Source organism: Aquarana catesbeiana, linkage group LG01, assembly GCF_042186555.1.
Source record: "Aquarana catesbeiana isolate 2022-GZ linkage group LG01, ASM4218655v1, whole genome shotgun sequence".
Lineage (NCBI taxonomy): Eukaryota > Metazoa > Chordata > Amphibia > Anura > Ranidae > Aquarana > Aquarana catesbeiana.
The window spans coordinates 880,454,560-880,474,587 of record NC_133324.1 but is presented as its reverse complement, the minus strand read 5'-3'; the positions used below and the strand labels follow the sequence as shown (position 1 = coordinate 880,474,587).

Genomic DNA, 20,028 nt, shown 5'->3' with positions numbered 1-20,028 from the left:
CTGTGGTATATCATGCACATTGTTTGCTTATATCATTGCTATACTTGTATTTGATGATATAGTTTACAAATTTCTATATTGCACTGATGCATTATCACTATTTTGTGTAATTTTCAGCACACTATATATATATATATATATATATATATATATATATATATATATATATATATATATATATATATATATATATATATATAGCTTAAAATATTCTCTCTTTAGATTATTATTTGATACATTTAATATATAATTTATATAATTGGTTATTATTTACACTTTAGCGCAGCGTATTTTCTTTTCTTATATTGGTGCACGGTATATGAGACGTGTTCTACGCAGGCAGCTAGGTGTTTTTTTACTTTTTACTCTTTAGGCATTAGATCATTGTGGCTAGCATGGTTTTTCTTTAAATGTAAATAAATCTGTGCTGCAGCTGAATGGCGTACCTGCAAAGCAAATAATGGTTAACAATAAATCACAGTAACAGTACAGTAAAACAGTAGAATGACATACCTGCAAAGCAAACACAGAAAAACACAGCAACAATAAAACATTACAGTATAGCATAAAATACAGTAAACCAATAAAAACAATAAAACGACAACTTTTTTTGGCTTTATTATTTAATGTTCCAGATTAGGGTCTCTCAAAATGCGATAGCCACCTAACATCTTTCAAGACCCTGTGTGAATATGTGCCCTAGGACTGTAACATGCTGTACCCTATACTAATACTATACTAGTGTGTGGTAGTGACGGAAACAGTCCCTGATGCAGAGACCAGGTTTGCCAGGACAGGAGGGACAAAAATAGCATCTGTCACACCTGTATCCATGCTTGCTACAAACATGGCATCTTTTTTCAGGTAAGGGTACCAGGAAACACATCCAGAAAATGCCTCTCATGCAGCCAGCTAACTGTGATTGGGCCACAGGATCTCCTGGATACACAAGGACTGCGATGAACTCTTCCTGGAATTTTAGGAAGAATCCAGTTCTTCCTGATGCTTTGTATAGTACATAAGCGTTGTACAGAGCCAATTGGAATAAGTATACAGACACTTTTTTTATACCAGCATCTGGCCTTACGGGCAACTAAGTACGACCCCATCATCTGGTCATTGAAGTCCACCCCTCCCATTTTATGGTTTTAGTCGTGGACACAGAGAGGCTTCTGAACAACACCATTCGCCGTAGTAATTTGGATTGCCGTATCTGGGTGAATGGAAAACAGAACAAAGACATTCTGTTTGTCCTTCCATCTCACTGCAAGTAGACCTCCAGCAGGCTTTCCCTGACTAAGTGGGGCATTTACAAGCCATTGGGGGAAACCATGGCGATTAGATTGCACGGTGCCACATGAACCGCAATATCTGCTCGTATCTAGCCCTGGCCATAGCAGCAGAGAACACAGGCATATGATGAATTAGGTCAGTGGACCAATATGACCGCAACTTACTTTTTTTAGTGATGCCCATGTTGAGGGATAGGCCCAGAAAGGTCCTAATTTCAGGAACCGTTATAGTTTCCAGCCAAATTGTCTGGCAAGGGGCAAATTTCAGTTTTGGGCGATAAATTGACCAGCATAAAATTGCTTTGGTCCACAATGGATCCGTACAGATCTTCCGTGAAAAACAGCTAAGAAAATTCAAGGGGCATTAAATCTTCTGTTTCCACTGGAATTCCGGGTTGGCCAGTGAATGGGGTAAGTACGAGCGCTGCAGAATCTGTGGGCTGCCAATCAGGATTTGCAAGCACATCAGGAAGGGCATTATGGACTCTACGGGCTTGTGTTCAAATTCTTGATGGCTGCGGGACACTACTTGTGCTAGCCACTGCACCAGCTTAAACTGCACTTATGGGACTTGCCATGTCACCAAGTGATACTGCAGTGCTGGTTTGTCTACGACCAGGATATACTAGGCCACTGGTGCTCGCCATTTCACTAGGTTGAGCGGCACTAGTACCGACACCACTACTCAGAGCCATCTGTCGGGGTGTCTGTCTCTACAGGTTCAAATACTGAGCCTGAATCTGATAGTGAGGACTCCCCGCTCTCATCTGTCATGCTCATTATCCTGTAGGCCTCTTCACTAGTGTACCTTTCGTTTGACATTTTGGCCAATAAATTTATAGGTAACTAGTGTGACTCACAGGTAAAAAAGCACCTGGTTGTCAGAGGACTGTTTGAACCGCTACAAAAAAATTAACTGCTAGCACTAGCAGAAATTCAGGCGTGACTTGCGTGGTTTTGCGTGCTGTGTATTGGAAGTGACAGTGATCTTCTGATGCTGCACTTGGGTGGGCTGGGCAGAGGGGCTAAACGCAGGTGCTGGCAGGTGTCTGGGCATTCCCTGCTAACACTGCTTTTTGGCAACACTATACTATTGGGGACGCTAGTATAGACACTATTCTAGTAATAGAGGTGTATGGTGTGTGCATATTTGTTAGTGTTACTGGCAATCAAAGGGTTAAAATCTGACGCTGTCTGGGATTGTCGCTAACTTATGCTAACACCTAACTGACGCTGACACTAACTAGCTTCACCCGTGACACTAATACAGTGATCAGAAAAAAAAAATCTGTACACTGTACTAATTGCACTGTGACAGGGAGTGAAAGGTTAACTGGGGGTGATCAAGGGGTTAAACCTTTGTTAGTTTACGGTAACCCCCATATATTCCCTATCTGGGACTGACACTAACTACCAATAACTGCCCTAACGCTGTTTAGCGTCACAAGTGATACCAATACAGTGATCAGTAAAAAATATGAACACTGCACTTGGTGACATTGTGACAGGGAGTGAAATGGTTAACTGGGGGGGGGGGGGGGGCGATCAGGGGTTGAAATATGTGCCTACGTGTCCTGGTGTTAGTGTAGTGTTGGTGTACTCACGGTAGATGCTCTCTCCTCACTCACTGGAACCAAAAAGGGCTCCATAAGGGAAGATTGCATCATTTCCTGTGCCTGTATTCACATTACACAGGCACAGGAGGCTTGTTCATTGGTCAGAACTGATCAGCAGGTCCAGGCCATAAATCATTGATTCTGAAACAAATCCAATCGCCGCGGTGATGGCGAGTGTGCCCGCACAAGCCCCCGATCCGTGGGCGTGTGTCACGTACCTGTACGCAACTTTGCGCAGCCGGGCCTCCCTGCTAAAGTGTATGTACGTGTCCGGAACTTCTTAAGCAGCCCATAGATCATATCATTTTATTTTCTTCCACCACAGGTAGACGGAAAGAAAATCACTTCATTCCTCCATTATCACAGTTAGGCCTCTTTCACATGGGCTGTCAAATCAGGTCAGCCTATCAGTTTTTCAGGTGGAGCTGACTGGACCCTCCAGTCTCTTCTATGGAGCGGCGGATGTCAGTGGACACATGTCCGCTGACACCTGCTGCCATCCGATCCGCCAAAAACAGGCGGATGGTGAACCTATTCCCCATCCATCTGGCGGATCGGATTGGATGGAAACAGACAGGCGGTCCGTTTCCACCTGATTGCCCCATAGAAGAGAGCAGGACTCTGTCTGTGTCTGCTTTGTATAGCGGAGCGAACACGGACCTGTCATCCGTCTGCACATCGGGGATTAGCGAAGAGATCCCCTGCTGAGCAAGCGGATTCTGCTTAGCAGAGGAGACCGCGTGAAAGGGGCCTTAGTGTTGATGGGTAAACCCCTCCCACTGCACTATTGTATTCTGACAGTGGGAAGGTTCCGCACCATCAGAATTCAATGATGACTGCTGTCAGCTATAGTCACCGACAGTGATCGCACCGAAAAACCCGACAGGTTGGTTGTACTGAAGTTGATCGACTTCAGTGCAACCAACCTGCCTATAGATGGATTGAAATTTCACCGTTTCCAACTGAACCAGACAGATTTTGATCCGTCTGTGGCCGGCCTTATAAATAAATGTACACAAACATTTTAGGAAGAAAGAAACTGGGGAAGCCACAGTCTGGCCTTTTGGGGCCCCAACACAGAGGCATCAGTTGCCACCCTGCCCCCCGGCCCAGTCTGACCCTGATAAAGCGCATGTTCTTAGACGCAAACTTTTGGATTCTGTGTTATGGATCTGAATGCAGTGCATGTAGGAAGGGCTCCATGGAAAACAATGCAGCTGAATTCAGATTCGTAATTAACCACTTCCCGCCCAAGGCCATCATATGACGTCCTGGATTTTGAGTAGGGATATCTAAATGATGGGTGCAGCTGCAGGCTGAATTTAATATGTGCCACAAAACAAAATACCAATAAATTATAATGTGGGCTATAATAAGTTAATATAATGAGCTAATAATTACCACTATTGTCAGTGAAAAATGTGTAAAAAAACTTTTGTTTGTGTAGCTGCGCTGGCCCTTTGCAGGCGATATAGCGCTAAAAATAGCGCCTGCAATCCGCCATCAAACAGCTGCAGCATTGTCTGCAGGGCTTTCACACAGGAGCGCTGCGCTGGCAGGATGGGAAAAAAAGTCCTGCCAGCAGCTTCTTTGGAGCGGTGAAGGAGCGGTGTGTTTACCGCTCCTCCACCGCTGCTCCCCATTGAAATCAATGGGGCAGCGCTGGGATACCGCCGGCAAAACGCCGCTATTGCGGCGCATTGCGGGTGGTTTTAAGCCTTTCTCTGCCGCTAGCTGGGGGTAAAAGCACCCCGCTAGCGGCCGAAATGCGCCGCTAATCCGACGGTAAAACGCCGCTAAAAATAGCGGCGTTTTACCGCTGAGGCTGCGGGCGGCCCGGTGTGGAAGGGCACTAAATATGCCTTATTAACATGTGCTAGCGATTTCCATCAAAGAACACATTATTGCAAATCATAAAAGAGTCCCAATGGTATAAATCAATGAAAAGGTTGATCCACCGTGCTGGACAAAAAGTGACTTCCAAAACAATCGTGATTCTTGATTCACCACCACCCTCCAATCTATGCGCTTACCAGAAAGCAATAATAAACAAGCCTGTGTAATGCCTTTCTTTAATCACTTGCCGCCTGCCATTTGGCAATATGACGTCGGCAAAGTGGTTTAGTTATCCTGATCGGACATCATGTGACATGATCAGGATAACAAGGCGACGCGGGCCCTCGGGGGCGTGTAGCACGGTGATCGGAGGAGCGATAAAGCCGGTAAACGGCTTTCCTCGGTTCACGCTGACAGAGAGCCGATCAGCGGCTCCCCCTGTAGGGGGGGGGGGGTCTGCACTCATAATCAGCACATTGACTATCAATGCAGCCCCAATAAGATGTGCTCATCAGCTGCCAATCAGAGCCCATCCCCTGCCAGCCTGCGCCCCACAAATAACGCCTGTCAGTGCCCATAAAAGTGCCAATCAGTGCCCACAACAGTGCCAATCAGTGCCCATAAAAAGTGCCCTTCAGATGCCACTCAGTAATGTCTGTCAGTAGCTCCTCATCAGTGCTGCCTATCCAGTGCCACCTATCAGTGCCCATCAGTTTTTTTTTTTCCAAAATTGTCAGTCTTTTTTTTGTTTATAGTGCAAAAAAATAAAAACCGCAGAGGTGATCAAATACCATATGCTTTCTGGTAAGTGCATAGATTGGATGGTGGTGGTGAATTACGATTGTATTGGAAGTTACTTTGTGTCCAGCACTAATGTGTTCTTTGATGGAAATCACTACTACATATTAATAAGGCATATTTCTATGACAGATTTGGAATTTGATGCACTGTTTGTTATACATATTAAAGGGCCAGCGCAGCTACACAAACAAAAGTTTTTTTTTTACACATCATTCAGATATCATTTTTTTTCAGCCGGCGATTCCCTGCATCGTAAGAACAATCCTAGTGGCAGTTCAGCCGCTTGATCGTTTTTACAGGCGGCCCCCCTCCATTGCCCTCTGGTGCTTCTGCGATCGGCAAGCCAGGGAAGGAATCCGCCAGCGGCGGAAGTTTACCATAGAGAATACCGGTGACCAGATGATCCCCGACGCACTCTATGATCTGCGGAGGCCCGGGTGCGACGTTATGACATCCGGCCTGGTAGATGTAAACACTGCAATCTACTTGGCTGGAAAGACTGAGATCGTTTTTTTTTTTTTATCTCAGTCTTTCCTGCCTAGATGTTTTTTTTACGACCGTATGAATAAATCCTAAACATCATTTTAAAGCGTGACATGTTGGGTATTTATTTACTTGGCGTAACATCAGCTTTCACATTATATAAAAAAAATGGGCTAACTTTACTGTTTTGTTTTTTTTTAATTCATGAAGGTTTTTTTTTTTCCAAAAAAAAGCGTTTAATGTAACTTACTGGCGACCCAGTAAATTATTACATCTGTTTGCACGAGGCCTAAATATGATCAGTGCAATAGATGAAAAGTTTAGTGCAATAGATATAATTGGCAGGTAAATAGTACAGTTCTGTACACCAGAGATAAAAAGAGGAAGGAAGTTTGGAGAGGGAGGGGTGATTCCTGCAGACAGAGCCCTCCTCCCACTGAGCTGTCAGCTGAATTGTCCCTATTGAAGAGCAAGTGTTTCATCAGATTAGGCGACCCATTAGAATGTTTAACGGAAGTGACGTTCCGTCGCCGCCTTCTTGCTACACCCAACACTCCCCCACAGTAAGGATACACTGAGAACATGTGTAACGACATATGAAGTAGACAAAGTGAAACCAACCATGAGCATTCACTTCCGGAGGTCACAGAAGTAGGCTCCACACTTCCTCTTAAAGGCACAGTCAGTTCTGGAGGAAACAGTAAGAAGCATTTGTATTTCTTCCTGCTATGATGAATCATCCACAGAAAGCCCTGGAGATATGACATGAATACAGATATTTCTGTAGCACTTCTCTCTCTTCTTCTCATTACAGACGACAGGAACAAGGAACAAAAGAAGGGGAGTTTTGACACTTAAACGTCTAATCAGAAACTGGTAAATATTTACTTACACTGTGAGAATTTGTAACTAATGTGGGGGTCGTACAATAACACTGGGTGTAATCTTATACAGTAATGACAATGGGGGTTGATTTACTAAAACTGGAGAGTGCAAATTCTGGTGCAGCTAAGGATGGTGGCCAATCAGCTTCTAACTTCAGCTTGTTCAATTAAGCTTTGACAATAAAACCTGGAAGCTGATTGGTTTCTCTGCAGAGCTGCTCCAGATTTAGCATTCTCCAGTTTTAGTAAATCAACCCCACTGTGTGTAACTCGCATTAAAACTTTGGATAGAGTGGAGGGGGATTAGAAGGCCTCTAATTTGGATTGCTGTCTGTGCCCCTGTTAGGGAGGTTCACCCTCTCTATGGGGTTGATTTACGAAAGGAAAACAGACTGTGCAGTTGCTCCAAAGGGGGTTATTTACGAAAGGCAAATCCACTTTGCACTACTCAAAGTGCACTTGAAATTGCACTGGAAGTGCAGTCGCTGTAAATCTGAGGGGTAGATCTGAAATGAGGGGAAGCTCTGCTGATTTTATCATCCAATCATGTCCAAGCCAAAATGCTGTTTTTTATTTTCCTTGCATGTCCCCCTCAGATCTACAGCGACTGCACTTCCAAGTGCACTTGTAGTGCAAAGTGGATTTGCCTTTAGTAAATAACCCCCAGAGTTTAATAAAAGGAGAGGAAGCTCTGCTGAATTTCATTATCCAATCATGTGCAAGCAACAATGCATTTAAAAAAAAAAAAAAAGTTTGCATATGATTGGGTATTTTTTGTAAAGTGAAGCTTTACCTAATTTACTAAGGTCTGGAGCCACTGCACTTGTAAAGTGCACATTCTATTTGCCTTTAGTAAATCAACCCCTATTTGTCCTGTTTACTATTATCAGTGAAAGTCAGTGTTATGCCCTGTACACACGTGTGGACTTTTTGACCGAACTGGTCCGACGGACTTTAGATTTGGAACATGTTTCAAATATTTATGTCGGAATTCCGCCGGACCCAGTTCCTATCGAAAAATCAGTTCGTCTGTATGCTAGTCTGACGGACTAAAACCGACACTAGGGCAACTATTGGCTACTGGCTATCAACTTCCTTATTTTAGTCCGGTGTACGTCATCACGTACGAATCCGTCGGACTTTGGTGTGATCGTGTAGTAGGCAAGTCCAGTCATTCGAAAGTGCGTTGGAAAGACTGTCGGACCTTTATTGCCGAAAAGTCCGCCTGTGTGTACGCGGCATTAGGCCCCTTTACACGGGCAGCTGTTCTGCTGCTGTTAAAAGCATGTTTTGTTATTTTTGAAATTCCAAAACTCCAGGCACAGCGATCACTTGCAGTTGTACATTGCGATTAGCTGCGTTTACTTGGGATTACATGCGGCTGCGTTGGAACATTCTTGACATTTCTGATGTTCTTCCTGTTGTTTTTACTTTCCTTGTTGCCGCTGCTATCTGCAGGTGAAATAGTACACTGCGATTACCTGCAGTTATGTGCAGATAGCTGCAACAAATCGGTCCTGAACGCAGTCAAATTAATTTTTTTTGTAACCGCTCCAAACCCCGTGTAACAAAACCGGTGCTAAATGCAGTTTGTGAATGGGGCCATAGGAAAGCATTGTGTGAGTTTAGCTGCGGTAGATAACTTGATCTGCCCGTGTGAAAGGGGCCTAAATTTTGTCAACTAAAACATGTTCTTCGACTAAATTAATAATATTTTAGTCTACTAAAATACAACTAAAACAATTGAGAAGAATGACTAAAATACAGCTAAAACTAAAATGGCATTTTAGTCAAAAGAGTATGACTAAAACTAAATTTGATGTAAAAAGTAAAACTAGTCTGTAGTGCATGTTCAAACCTTAATACCATAAATAATAACACATTAGATTTTTCACTCCAGCAGTATATAATGAGTTTTGAAATTGTAGAGAAATGCTTAAATAATGCATTACAATTTAAACCCATTCGATTTTAGTCGACTAACCACTTCAGCCCCGGAAGGTTTTTTCTCACAAATAGAGCTTTCTTTTGGTGGTATTTGATCACCTATGTGGTTTTTATTTTTTGCTGTAATAAATATCAAAAAGAAATCAAAAAAAAAAAAAATGTTTAGGCCAATATGTATTCTACATATTTTTGGTATAAAAAAATTGCAATAAGCGTATATTGATTGGTTTGCACAAAAGTTATAGTGTCTACAAAATAGGGGATATATTTATGGAATTTTTATTATAATTAGTTTTTTTTACTAGTAATGGCGGTGAGTAGCGATTTTTAGCGGGACTGAGATATTGCGGCAGACAGATCGGCCACTTTTGCCACTTTTTTGGGAGTTAACACTAGGGGGCCATCAAGGGGTTAAATTTGTTACCTAGGAAGTGATACTGACTGGGGGAGGAGAACAATCGGTGTTCCTATATACTAGGAACACACGATCTGTCTCCTCTCCCCTGACAGGACGTGGATCTGTGTTTACACACACAGATCCACGTTTCTGCTCTGTCACGAGCGATCACGGGTGCCTGGCGGACATCGCAGCCACCGGGCACGCGCACCGCTCCTTGGTGACGCGGCGGCGCACGCGTGCCCCCTATACCGCCAGGAAGCTGAGGACGGCATCTTGGAGGTCTGTAATTATTGACTCTGCAGACAGTTGGTGACTTCTGTGCACTGTGAGCTTCAGCATGCACTGACCCCGCTCTCATTTTACGTGGCCTTCCACTTCGTGGCTGAGTTGCTGTTGTTCCCATTTGCTTCCACTTTGTTATAATACCACTAACAGTTGACTGTGGAATATTTAGTAGCAAGGAAATTTCACGGATGGACTTATTGCACTGGTGGCAACCTATCACGGTACCACACTTGAATTCACTAAGCTCCTGAGAGCGACCCATTCTTTCACAAACGTTTGTAGAAGCAGTCTGCATCCTTAGGTACTTGATTTTATACACCTGTGGCTTTGGAGGTGATTGGAACTGGAGGGGTGTCCCATTACTTTTGGTAATATAGTGTGTGTCTGTTTTATGATTTTATTCTCAGACTTTAGGCCCTTTTCATAATTATGCGACTTGTCCGGTGACTTAGGACTACAAAGTCACATGACAAGTCGTACCCCATGATTTCCAATGAGTACCGTTCATATCTGTGCAACTTCAAGTTGCAGTGACTTCAAAGTATTTCCTGCAATACTTTGGTCTGACTTTGATGCTAAAACAGCGCTAAAGATCTGCAAAAAACGAGCTGTGCTTTAGCGCTAACGGCCGGGGTGCTGCCAGTGTGAAAGCGGTCTAAGGAGATATTTATTTAACCTACAGGTAAGCTTTATTAAAATAAGGAAAGGGATGGTTGGCACTCAGAATGACATTAAAAAAATAGTATTCCTTTATTGAAAAGACATGTACAATGCTGTTAAAACAGCCTACGCGTTTCGGATGTTAGTCCTTCGTCATGGCCAATTATTATTAAGCTTTGTTATAAGGTGAAAATAAAATTGAAGAGTTTACTACCACCAGCAAGGAGATTCACCCTCTCTATTTGCCCTGTTTACCATTATCACCAAAAGTGAAAATGAAAGAAATTCTAATATTTTGAGTCCCCCCCCCAGAACAGGAATAGAGGGGAAATCTTCCAATTAGGACCCTAGCTCTGGTGACTACCATTTATTTACCTGTTGTGACTATGAGACAGGACATGAAGGGAAATCTTCCCAATGGGGCATAGATGGCAAAAAAAATATCCAAAACGAAAGAAAAAAAAAATGTTTTTGACTTCAGTTCTACTTTAAACACTAGCTGTGAAATTCATAAAGAATGTCGTAGGTGCTCTTTAGAATTCCAGTGCACCCCCACATGACAAATGTCTGTGAGTGCTGCAGATTCATATACCTATTATAGACATGTATATGAATCTTTCATTGTTGAGACACTGTCGGCCACCAATGGGTGATGTATCCCCAGGCACATTCAGGTGCAGCTTGGGAGACTCCCAGGCCAGCGTCTGAATATAAACAAAGGATTCTGGTGATGTCATTGACCAAATATACTTCCAGTGGCGTTACTAGGGTTGATGTCACCTGGTGCAGTAAAACACCCCCCCCCCCACCGGACTCTCTCCTGTCTAGCTATGCAGACTAGTTTCGGGCCTGCAGTGGGTCGCACCAGCCCCTGTTGCAATCCGTGCGCTGTCATAGATGGGGTGACACCATCCAACTTTCTACTTGATGGTGTCACCCCTCTGGCGGGTGTCACTTGGGTACCATCCACACCTCCATAGCGACGCCACTGCATACTTAGACAAAAATGTCATCACATCCTCTCCTATTTGTTTACATTCAGATATTTTCTGGGGAATCTCTTGGTCAGCAACTGAATGGGGTCGAGTGACATCACAGTCAGCTAAGACGCCGGGGAAGGGGGGGGGGGGAGCACCAGCTCCTTAGAAACAATGAGCATTTAGTGAGAAGCTGTCATAATCATGACAGCTTCCCCGCTCAGACCTGCCCAACTCTGCGCACAGTCATACCTCTGTACGCCAGTTCTGCATTGGTCTTAATTACTGACACTTTGTTAACTTTGCAAACTAGCAGTAATTCTTTAAGAATATGTTGCAGACATAGCGACATATTCTTAAAGTGGCGCTACGTGAATCTTGCGCGGGTGTAAAAAAAAAAAAAAAAAAAAAAAAAGCCAAAACTGTTGCAAGGCTTCCTTGAATTTTTCACGAGCCCTTTCAAATGGGTCATACCTACAAAAACTGTTGCAAAGGCTTTATTGAATTCCACCCTATGTAGTAAAAGCAGAGGTGTTATTGAAAAAAAATTGTAAATGCACATTGATCATGAAATACATCAATTAGCAAAATACAAGAAAAATATCTCTATCTGCCTGCACTGTTCATAATGTATGTAATGTAAGTATAATTTTACTAAAGTCAGTAATACTACTATTTGTGTGCACAGGATACATCAGGCATCAAGAAAAGATATCGTTGGAAGATATGAACTGGTTTTATGGAAAATCAAAAGTCCCCATTTGCCTAGCAATTACTGAATGCTATCCTTTCCTGGACAGGTTTACAAAGTTGGATATTTTATCAGAGGAGGAGTCCCTGGTCAGTATTTTTTTTTCAATATTGCAGTATTAAAACTACTTTCCACATCGCTGTTACTGAATATTAGACATGTGCAGTTCGTTTAGTTCCGAATTGAAATCTGGACAAATTATTCGGTATTCGGATGAAATTTGAATAGTTTTCTAATCTAGTTCGAAAAGGTTTTGGAATCGAATTCGAATTTTCGAAGAGAATAAAATAGAATAGAAAATAGAGGAAAAGAATAGAATAGAAAAGAACAGAATAGAATAAAATAAAATAGAAAGAATATAACCATCTTCTGAAATTCAAATTTGAATACAATAGAAAAGAAAAAAAAGAATTGAATAGAAAAGAACAAATAGAATAGAATAAAAATTGGAATTTCAAATAGAATAAATTCAAATGGAATAGAAAAGAATAGAATATAATTAAAAAAACAATAGAATAGAAATAATACAATATATACATATCTATCTATCTATCTATCTATCTATCTATCTATCTATCTATCTATCTATCTATCTATCTATCTAATTTAAACAGAATAAATTTGTAATTTGAAAAGAATATAAAAAAATTGATTAGAATATAATAGAAAATAAAAGAATAAACAAGACTGGAATAGAAAAGAATAGAATATAAAGAATATAACCATCTTCTAACTGACAATTGTATGGTCATGCAACGCTGTATTCAAACTAAATTTATGCAATTTTTTTCCTATCAATAGCGCTTTCTTTTGGTGGTATTTGATCACCACGGGGTTTTTTTTTATTTTTTGCGCTATAAACGAAAAAAGACTGAAAATTTTGAAAAAAAAAAAATATTTTTTACTTTCTGCTATAAAACATTTCCAATAAAAATTTAAAAAAAAATCAAATTTCTTCATAAATTTAGGCCAATATGTATTCTGCTGCATATTTTTGGTTTAAAAAAAATCCCAATAAGCTTATATTGATCATTTTACACTAAAGTTATAGCGTCTAAAAACTAGTGTGTGTGTGTGTGTGTGTGTGTGTGTGTGTGTATATATGTATATATATATATATATATATATGTATGTGTGTGTGTGTGTATATATATATATATATATATATATATATATATATATTGCATTTTTTTTTTTATACTAGTAATGGTGGCGATCAGCGACTTATAGCGGGACTATGGTAGTATGGCGGGCAATCTGACACTAACTGACACTTTGTGGGGGAACCAGTGACACTAATACAGTGATCAGTGCTAAAAATATGCACTGTCACTGTTCTGAGAAGGGGTTACCATCTAAGGTGATCAAATCTAAACTAAAACCGGAGCATCTTCGCTGACAGGAAAGAGCTCTGTATTGTTTACATAAACAGAGCTCTGTCCTGTCTTTCTCCTCACTGATCAGCGGTTGCCGGTGGTCATCCATTGCTGGCCCCCGCTGAGCGGCTTATGCTGTGACTAATCACAGCACAGCCGGCACACCCGTGGCACGTGCCCCCTAACCGGAAATACAGAATTAAGTCTAATATATATATATATATATATACGTGATTCTGCGCAGACCAGCTGCCCTGTAGCAGTAAAGGTACATGGGCTGGTTGGCAAGTGGTTAAAGATGAATTGCAGGCATGGTATAATTTTACATAGTTACATTGGACCAGTTTGGACTATTGTAATAACTATGTATCTACCATACCTGGCTGATGCCCCTGGAAACTGGAAACCACTGTAGTAGACAATGCTGTTCCTGAGATCTCCACTTGCTTATGGGTCCTATGCTGAGTGGCCGGCCTTGTGCATTGTGAATATAGGTCAGCCAATCAGCACAGGAGCCTTTCAGAGAATGTCACCTCCTTGCCTCTCTGTATCTATTGTCCAATGCAAAATGCAAAGCAGTCTCTGAAGTGGTGCCTTTGGCAAGCGGCCCACCTCCTGTGTTCAGAATGCCGTAGGGCTGGTCCCGGAAGCAAATGGAGATCACTGGAGTAACTGTGTCTCCTTCAGTGATTTCCAGCTTCCAGGGACATTGGCCAGGTCTGGTGTATACATGCTTACATTGGTCCAAACTGGACCAATTTAACTATTTAAAAATATACAGTGCTTTGAAAAAGTATTCGTACCCCTTGAAATTTTCCACGTTTTGTCATGTTACAACCAAATACGTAAATTTGTACTTTATTGGGGTTTTATGTGATAGACCAACACAAAAGTGGCATGTAATTGTGAAAGGGAAGCAAAATGATAAATGTTTTTCAAAAATATTTACAAATAAATATGTGAAAAGTGTGGCGTGCATTTATATTCAGCCCCTTTACTCTGATACCCATAACTAAAATCTAATGGAACAAATTGCCTTCAGAAGTTGCCTAATTAGTAAATAGAGTCCCCCTGTTTGTAACTTAATCTCAGTATAAATACAGCTGTTCTGTGAAGCTCTCAGAGGTTTGTTAGAGAACCTTAGTGAACAAACAGCATCATGAAGGCCAATGAACACACCAGACAGGTCAGGGATGAAGTTGTGGAGAAGTTTAAAGCAGGGTTAGGTTATAAAAAAATATCCCAAGCTTTGAACATCTCACAGAGCACTGTTCAATCCATCATCTGAAAATGGAAAGAGTATGGCACAACTGCAAATCTCCCAAGACATGGCCGTCCACCTGAACTGACAGGCGGGGCAAGGAGAGCATTAATCAGAGAAGCAGACAAGAGGCCCATGGTAACTCTGGAGGAGCTGCAGAGATCCACAGCTCAGGTGGCAGAATCTGTCCACAGGACAACTATTTAGTTGTGCACTCCACAAATCTGGTCTTTATAGAAGAGTGGCAAGAAGAAAGCCATTAGTGAAGGAAAGCCATAAGAAGTCCCAAATGCAGTTTGTGAGAAGCCATGTGGGGGACACAGAAAACACGTGGAAGAAGGTGCTCTGGTCAGATGAGACCAAAATGTAACTTTTTGGCCTAAAAGCAAGACGCTATGTGTGGCGGAAAACTAACACTACACATCACCCTGAACACATCATCCCCACTGTGAAACATGGTGGTGGCAGCATCATGTTGTGGGATAATTGTTTTCAGCAGGGACAGGGAAGCTGGTCAGAGTTAATGGGAAGATGGATGGAGCCAAATACAGGGCAATCTAAAGCCCCATACACACTCAGATTTTCTGCTGATTTTTGTCTTCAGATTTACCAAAACCATGTAGTGCAAGGGCCTGCCTGATTGCATACAAATAGAAACTCCTAAGGTTTGACCTCATATTATATGGTTTTGGTAAATCTGAAGGAAAAAAATCAGCAGAAATACTGATAGTGTGTATGGGGCTTTAGAAGAAAACCTGTTAGAGCCTGTAAAAGACTTGAGACTGGGGTGGAGGTTCACCTTCCAGCAGGGCAATGATTCAAAACATACAGCCAGAGCTACAATGGAATTCTTTATATCAAAGCATATTCATGTGTTAGAATAGCCCAGTCAAAGTCCAGACCTAAATCCAATTGAGAATCTGTGGCAAGACTTGAAAATTGCTGCTCACAGAAGCTCTCCATCCAATCTGACAGAGCTTGAGCTATTTTGCAAAGAAGAATGGGCAAAAATGTCAATCTCTAGATGTGCAAACTGGTAGAGACATCCCCAAAAAGTCTTGCAGCTGTAATTGCAGTGAAAGGTGGTTCTACAAAGTATTGACTCAGGGGGGCTGAATACAAATGCACCCCACACTTTTCACATATTTATTTGTAAAAAAAATGAAAACCATTTATCATTTTCCTTCCACTTCACATCTAGGTGCCACTTTGTGTTGGTCTATCACATAAAATCCCAATAAAATACATTTATGTTTTTGGTTGTAACATGACAAAATGTAGAAAATTTCAAGGGGTATAAATACTTTTTCAAGGCACTGTAGTATTCCTGGAATTTTTTTTCTAAACAGTTGTCGTAAAAACATTTGTTCCCATTGGAAGATTTTTAGCTCGCCTTTTGTTTTCCTGACAATCTAAAATTTTGGATTTCACTGGACATGTATCCTGGATTTCACCAACACAATTTTCCAACTATACAGACTCTGGAAGCAAGCTTCATCTGGGGTCCCCACTCCAGCCTGCTTGATTCAGTCAGCAGTTTTCTGAGTGGATTTGTGGAAGAGATTGGGGAGCTCATGTACTAATCTTCCAGGTTTAGCGCACAAGAGCCAGGAGCTGTCTAAGAAGGATAAGAAATGTGGTAAAGTTCTGCCGATTTCCATCTGTGCAAGTAAAAATGCCTTTTTCTAAAAATTTTCCTTGCACCTGATTGGGTTATTTTTTACAAAGTGAAGTTTTACCATATTTACATTTATTAAGGAAGATTTGTGCAACTTTACTTGCAAAGTGCACAGTCTATTTGCCTTTAGTAAATCCAGCCACTGTGTATCTTTCTCACAGGAGTTACAAGCAGATACCAGGTCTGTCCATCGAGTCATCTATGAAGCTTTGTGCTGGATAGAAGAGAAGAACTTATGTTTAGAGAATTTCTTTGACAACTTGTTCCGGAAACCCTTCTTAAATATATATCCCAATCTGAAGCCTATTGCTGAAGGTGTGGTAAATAATTTACCTAAAATATCAATACATATTGTTTTCTTCACTGTTTTATTTGGGGTGGTGTATTGTTTGTATTTGGTAGTTTGTCTATTTTAATCTGTTATTTATTCTATGTTGTATTTTAATTGTATTGGATGTCTTATTTGTAGTGTAGTTTTTATTTTGTTTATTTGGCTGTTATTGGTAATTTTATTGTGTTTTTGCATCATGTTCTGTTTATCGTTGGGATCTTGTGTTGTCTTTTGTTAAGTGTGTCTATGTCGTAATAAGTTTCCCAATTTCCCTTTGGGATTAATAAAGTATTCTGAATCTAAATTAATTAATTGTATAGTTCCACAAGAATGAATGGAACAAATAAGCAGGGACAGGGTTCCAATATTTTGGACTCTGTGGATATTTCTGTATTGTATTGTGATATTTTCAATCCCTGTGATTATGCCTGGCATGTGCATTTGTAATCATTTTTTTTTTTGGGGGGGGGGGGGGGGGGTTATTTAATGAAGCAAAAACTATAAAACCAATCAGGATGTCTCTTTCAGTGATGTGACTTCAGTAAACTAAAATCTGATTGATTGTTTGGGGACACTGCATTTTTCATCATCATCTTTGCCTTAGGCAAGCCTGTGTGTATTGCAAATAACCTAATATTTGCTGTTGTTACCAGAATACAGACTAGGTAAATACAAGAATGGTATGCAGGCAACTACAGAGAAGGATTATGACCAGATGATTTTTGCTGAGGAAAAAGTAAAGATTTGTTTGGCAGTAACAGACCTTTTCCCATTTATACACGGACTGCAAGATCTGACTATTCTTTCTGAAACAGAATCACTGGTGAGATTTGATTTTTTTTGCTGAGAAAAAAAAATGATCAAACTTTTTTATTATTTTACTAAATATAACTTTCTCTAACATTCACAATTAAAGCGTTAGTTCACCTTTGCAGAAAAAATGTACTGGACACCCATCTTGCTATAGTGCCTGGCTACCATGCTGGGGCAGGTGCAAACTGAACACAGTGAACTGGTACTTGCAGTTGGCAGACAGACAGAGTGGTCAGTGATAGTGCAGATTCAGAGCAGGCAGAGTTCTGAGCTTATATAATATCCGATCCCAGGTCGTCAACAAGAATATTCAAACTAGCAGGTAGGGCAGACAAACAGGGAGCTTGTAGCTTGTGATACAAACACTATCGCAAGCACTGAAACTGCAGGCTTGGCTGGCTTAAATCAGGTTTGGTCTCCACCCAGAGACTGGCTACATCAATCACCTTGCAGATGGACAGGCAGACAGGGAGAATGCATTATAGCCAAAACCAGGATGCTGGAATGAGACCAGTAGCTGTCATGGAACGTTTACATGTTCCTGACACCAAGCCTTTTTCACCTTGGTAGAGGCAGGACATCCATATGTCAAAGCTTCCCACCTGATGACTGGCCATGTGATGATTGGTGAGGGAGTAGTCGAAAAGCAGCAAGAGAGGTGGAGGATGGAGTTGATGAAGTAGAAGCAAGGAAATCTTTGCACTACAGGTCCTCAGGTACAGCTTCCTCTCCAGCAAGTAGAACAGTAAGCAGCAAAGTAGTGACATCACCAAATCTCACTCCAAAATCTTGTGAGGCTAGCAGTCAGAGACAGCAGAGTCTTAGACGAGCTCACATTGCAGATATACAACTGTGGGGCTCAAGGCACAGGATGTGCACTGCTATTTTTCAGGAAGAATTAAATTAACTATTTTAAATGTTCCTCATAAGACAGCGAACCTTCGCTTAGCCTCTATTCACAGCAGCCTAGAGAAGTAAGGGAGAAGCAACTGCAGCACACTGAGCTTCCCAGTGATAGGGTGTGTGTGTGTGTGTGTGTGTGTGTGTGTGGGGGGGGGGGGGGGGGGGGAATGGAATTAGTAACTCACAGACTTAACTGTAGTTTGTTTAAAAAGGCTTTGTGCAATTCAGTAGAAAATAATGTGTATGAGGTTGGTGTCTTTAATAAGATTGCTATTTTACAGAAACTTCAAGCAGATGGAAGGCCAGTTTCTCGAGTAATATACGAATGTCTGTCACTGATTGAGAAAAAAGACATGAAACTAAGTGTTGTCTTTGAGTACATATTCCAGGAGTGCTACCAGACTCTATATCCAGACCTGCAGGCCATATTACAAGGTAATTTCTCTTTCCTTCTATCAATAGGCCTCTTTAAGATCATTGAAAAGAATGATATAGCTCAGCAGTTACATATTTATGTCATTATTAAATGTTTAACTTCTAAAGAAGCGTACTTACTCACCTGCATTTGCTACACAGAGTCCAATGTGGAGCAAGATGAACTGTTCAATGGGAAACATCAACCTGAGTTCAACCAACCAGGTGGTCTTCTGGAGTTTTATGAACACAACAAATCTGACATCTGTGCTGCCATTGATGAATGCTTCCCCTTTTTAAATGGATTGCATGACTTGAGACTCTTATCTAAATTAGAGCTACTGGTAAGCTAAGGGTTAAGTATTTTAAGGAAATCATATATAATGAGACACTGATATTGGCAAAAATGATTTAGTACTTACCAAAGCAGAGGTGTCCAACCTGAGGCCCACCAGCCGCATGCAGTCCAAGATGGCTATGAATGCTGCCCAACACAAAATCGCAAACTTACCGTACTTAAAAATGTTGATTTATTTTTGAATTTTTTGTAAAAATGTGTTTACACTTAGCGAACACATGCAGCCATGTTTAAAAGTTTCTAAAATCGACTTTTAAAAGTTTTATCTGCCCAAAGAAAAATCTCCCACTCTTCACAATCAGGCTTTATTCATGTCCTCAGTTTTCGGCAGCACCTATATTTGTCAGCAACTATTTTCAAGCGCACAAAGGGCAAAATTAGAACCAAAATATCCGGTGAGCACCTTGAGAATTCATTGAGAATTGCTACTCCATCCATTGAACTAGATATTGATGAGTTTATCAAAAGAAGTGTCAAATATTGCACTAGTTTATGTTACTCTCTTTTACTGTTAGAATAAAAAATATTACAAAAAAAATGAAGTTTTATTACTCAGATATGTACATTATCTATATCGGTGATTGTTAACTTGTGATCTGCCTGACTGTTTTTGCTCATCATCTGTCCTTTTTGTTAGTGTATTTTATATTTGGCCCAAGACAATTCTTCTTCCAATGAGGCCCAGAAAGGTCAAAAGGCTGGACACCCCTATACTAAAGTGTGCTCAAAAGCTTTTGAGTCGTGGTTATTTTAAAAGTGGAAGGCATTAGCACTCCACCTCAACCAAGTAATACTAAGTCTGGTTCATGCGAACCAGGCTGGATTTATGCCAGGCCGCAACACCTCCTTCAACTTAAGAAAACTTTTTTTAACCTGCAGGCAGTGCACACTAACGTAGGCTCCCGAGTAATAGTGGCCCTGGATACAGCCAAGGCCTTTGATTCGGTAGAGTGGAAGTATCT

General features: G+C 41.1%; 1 protein-coding gene across 2 annotated transcripts in view; it reads left to right on the top strand.

Annotated features, from left to right (window-relative positions):
- The first annotated feature begins 6,663 nt into the window (after positions 1–6,663).
- Positions 6,664–20,028, top strand: part of LOC141117622 (uncharacterized) — a 72,483-nt gene continuing 59,118 nt past the window's right edge. The window contains exons 1-7 of one of the 2 annotated variants that reach the window (XM_073610570.1): positions 6,664–6,728; positions 6,843–6,904; positions 11,870–12,021; positions 16,409–16,562; positions 17,232–17,401; positions 18,576–18,729; positions 18,871–19,052. In XM_073610570.1, the coding sequence (XP_073466671.1) occupies positions 11,908–12,021; positions 16,409–16,562; positions 17,232–17,401; positions 18,576–18,729; positions 18,871–19,052 (774 nt within the window). In that variant the 5' untranslated portion in view covers positions 6,664–6,728; positions 6,843–6,904; positions 11,870–11,907. The other variant, XM_073610562.1, reaches the window with a different exon arrangement.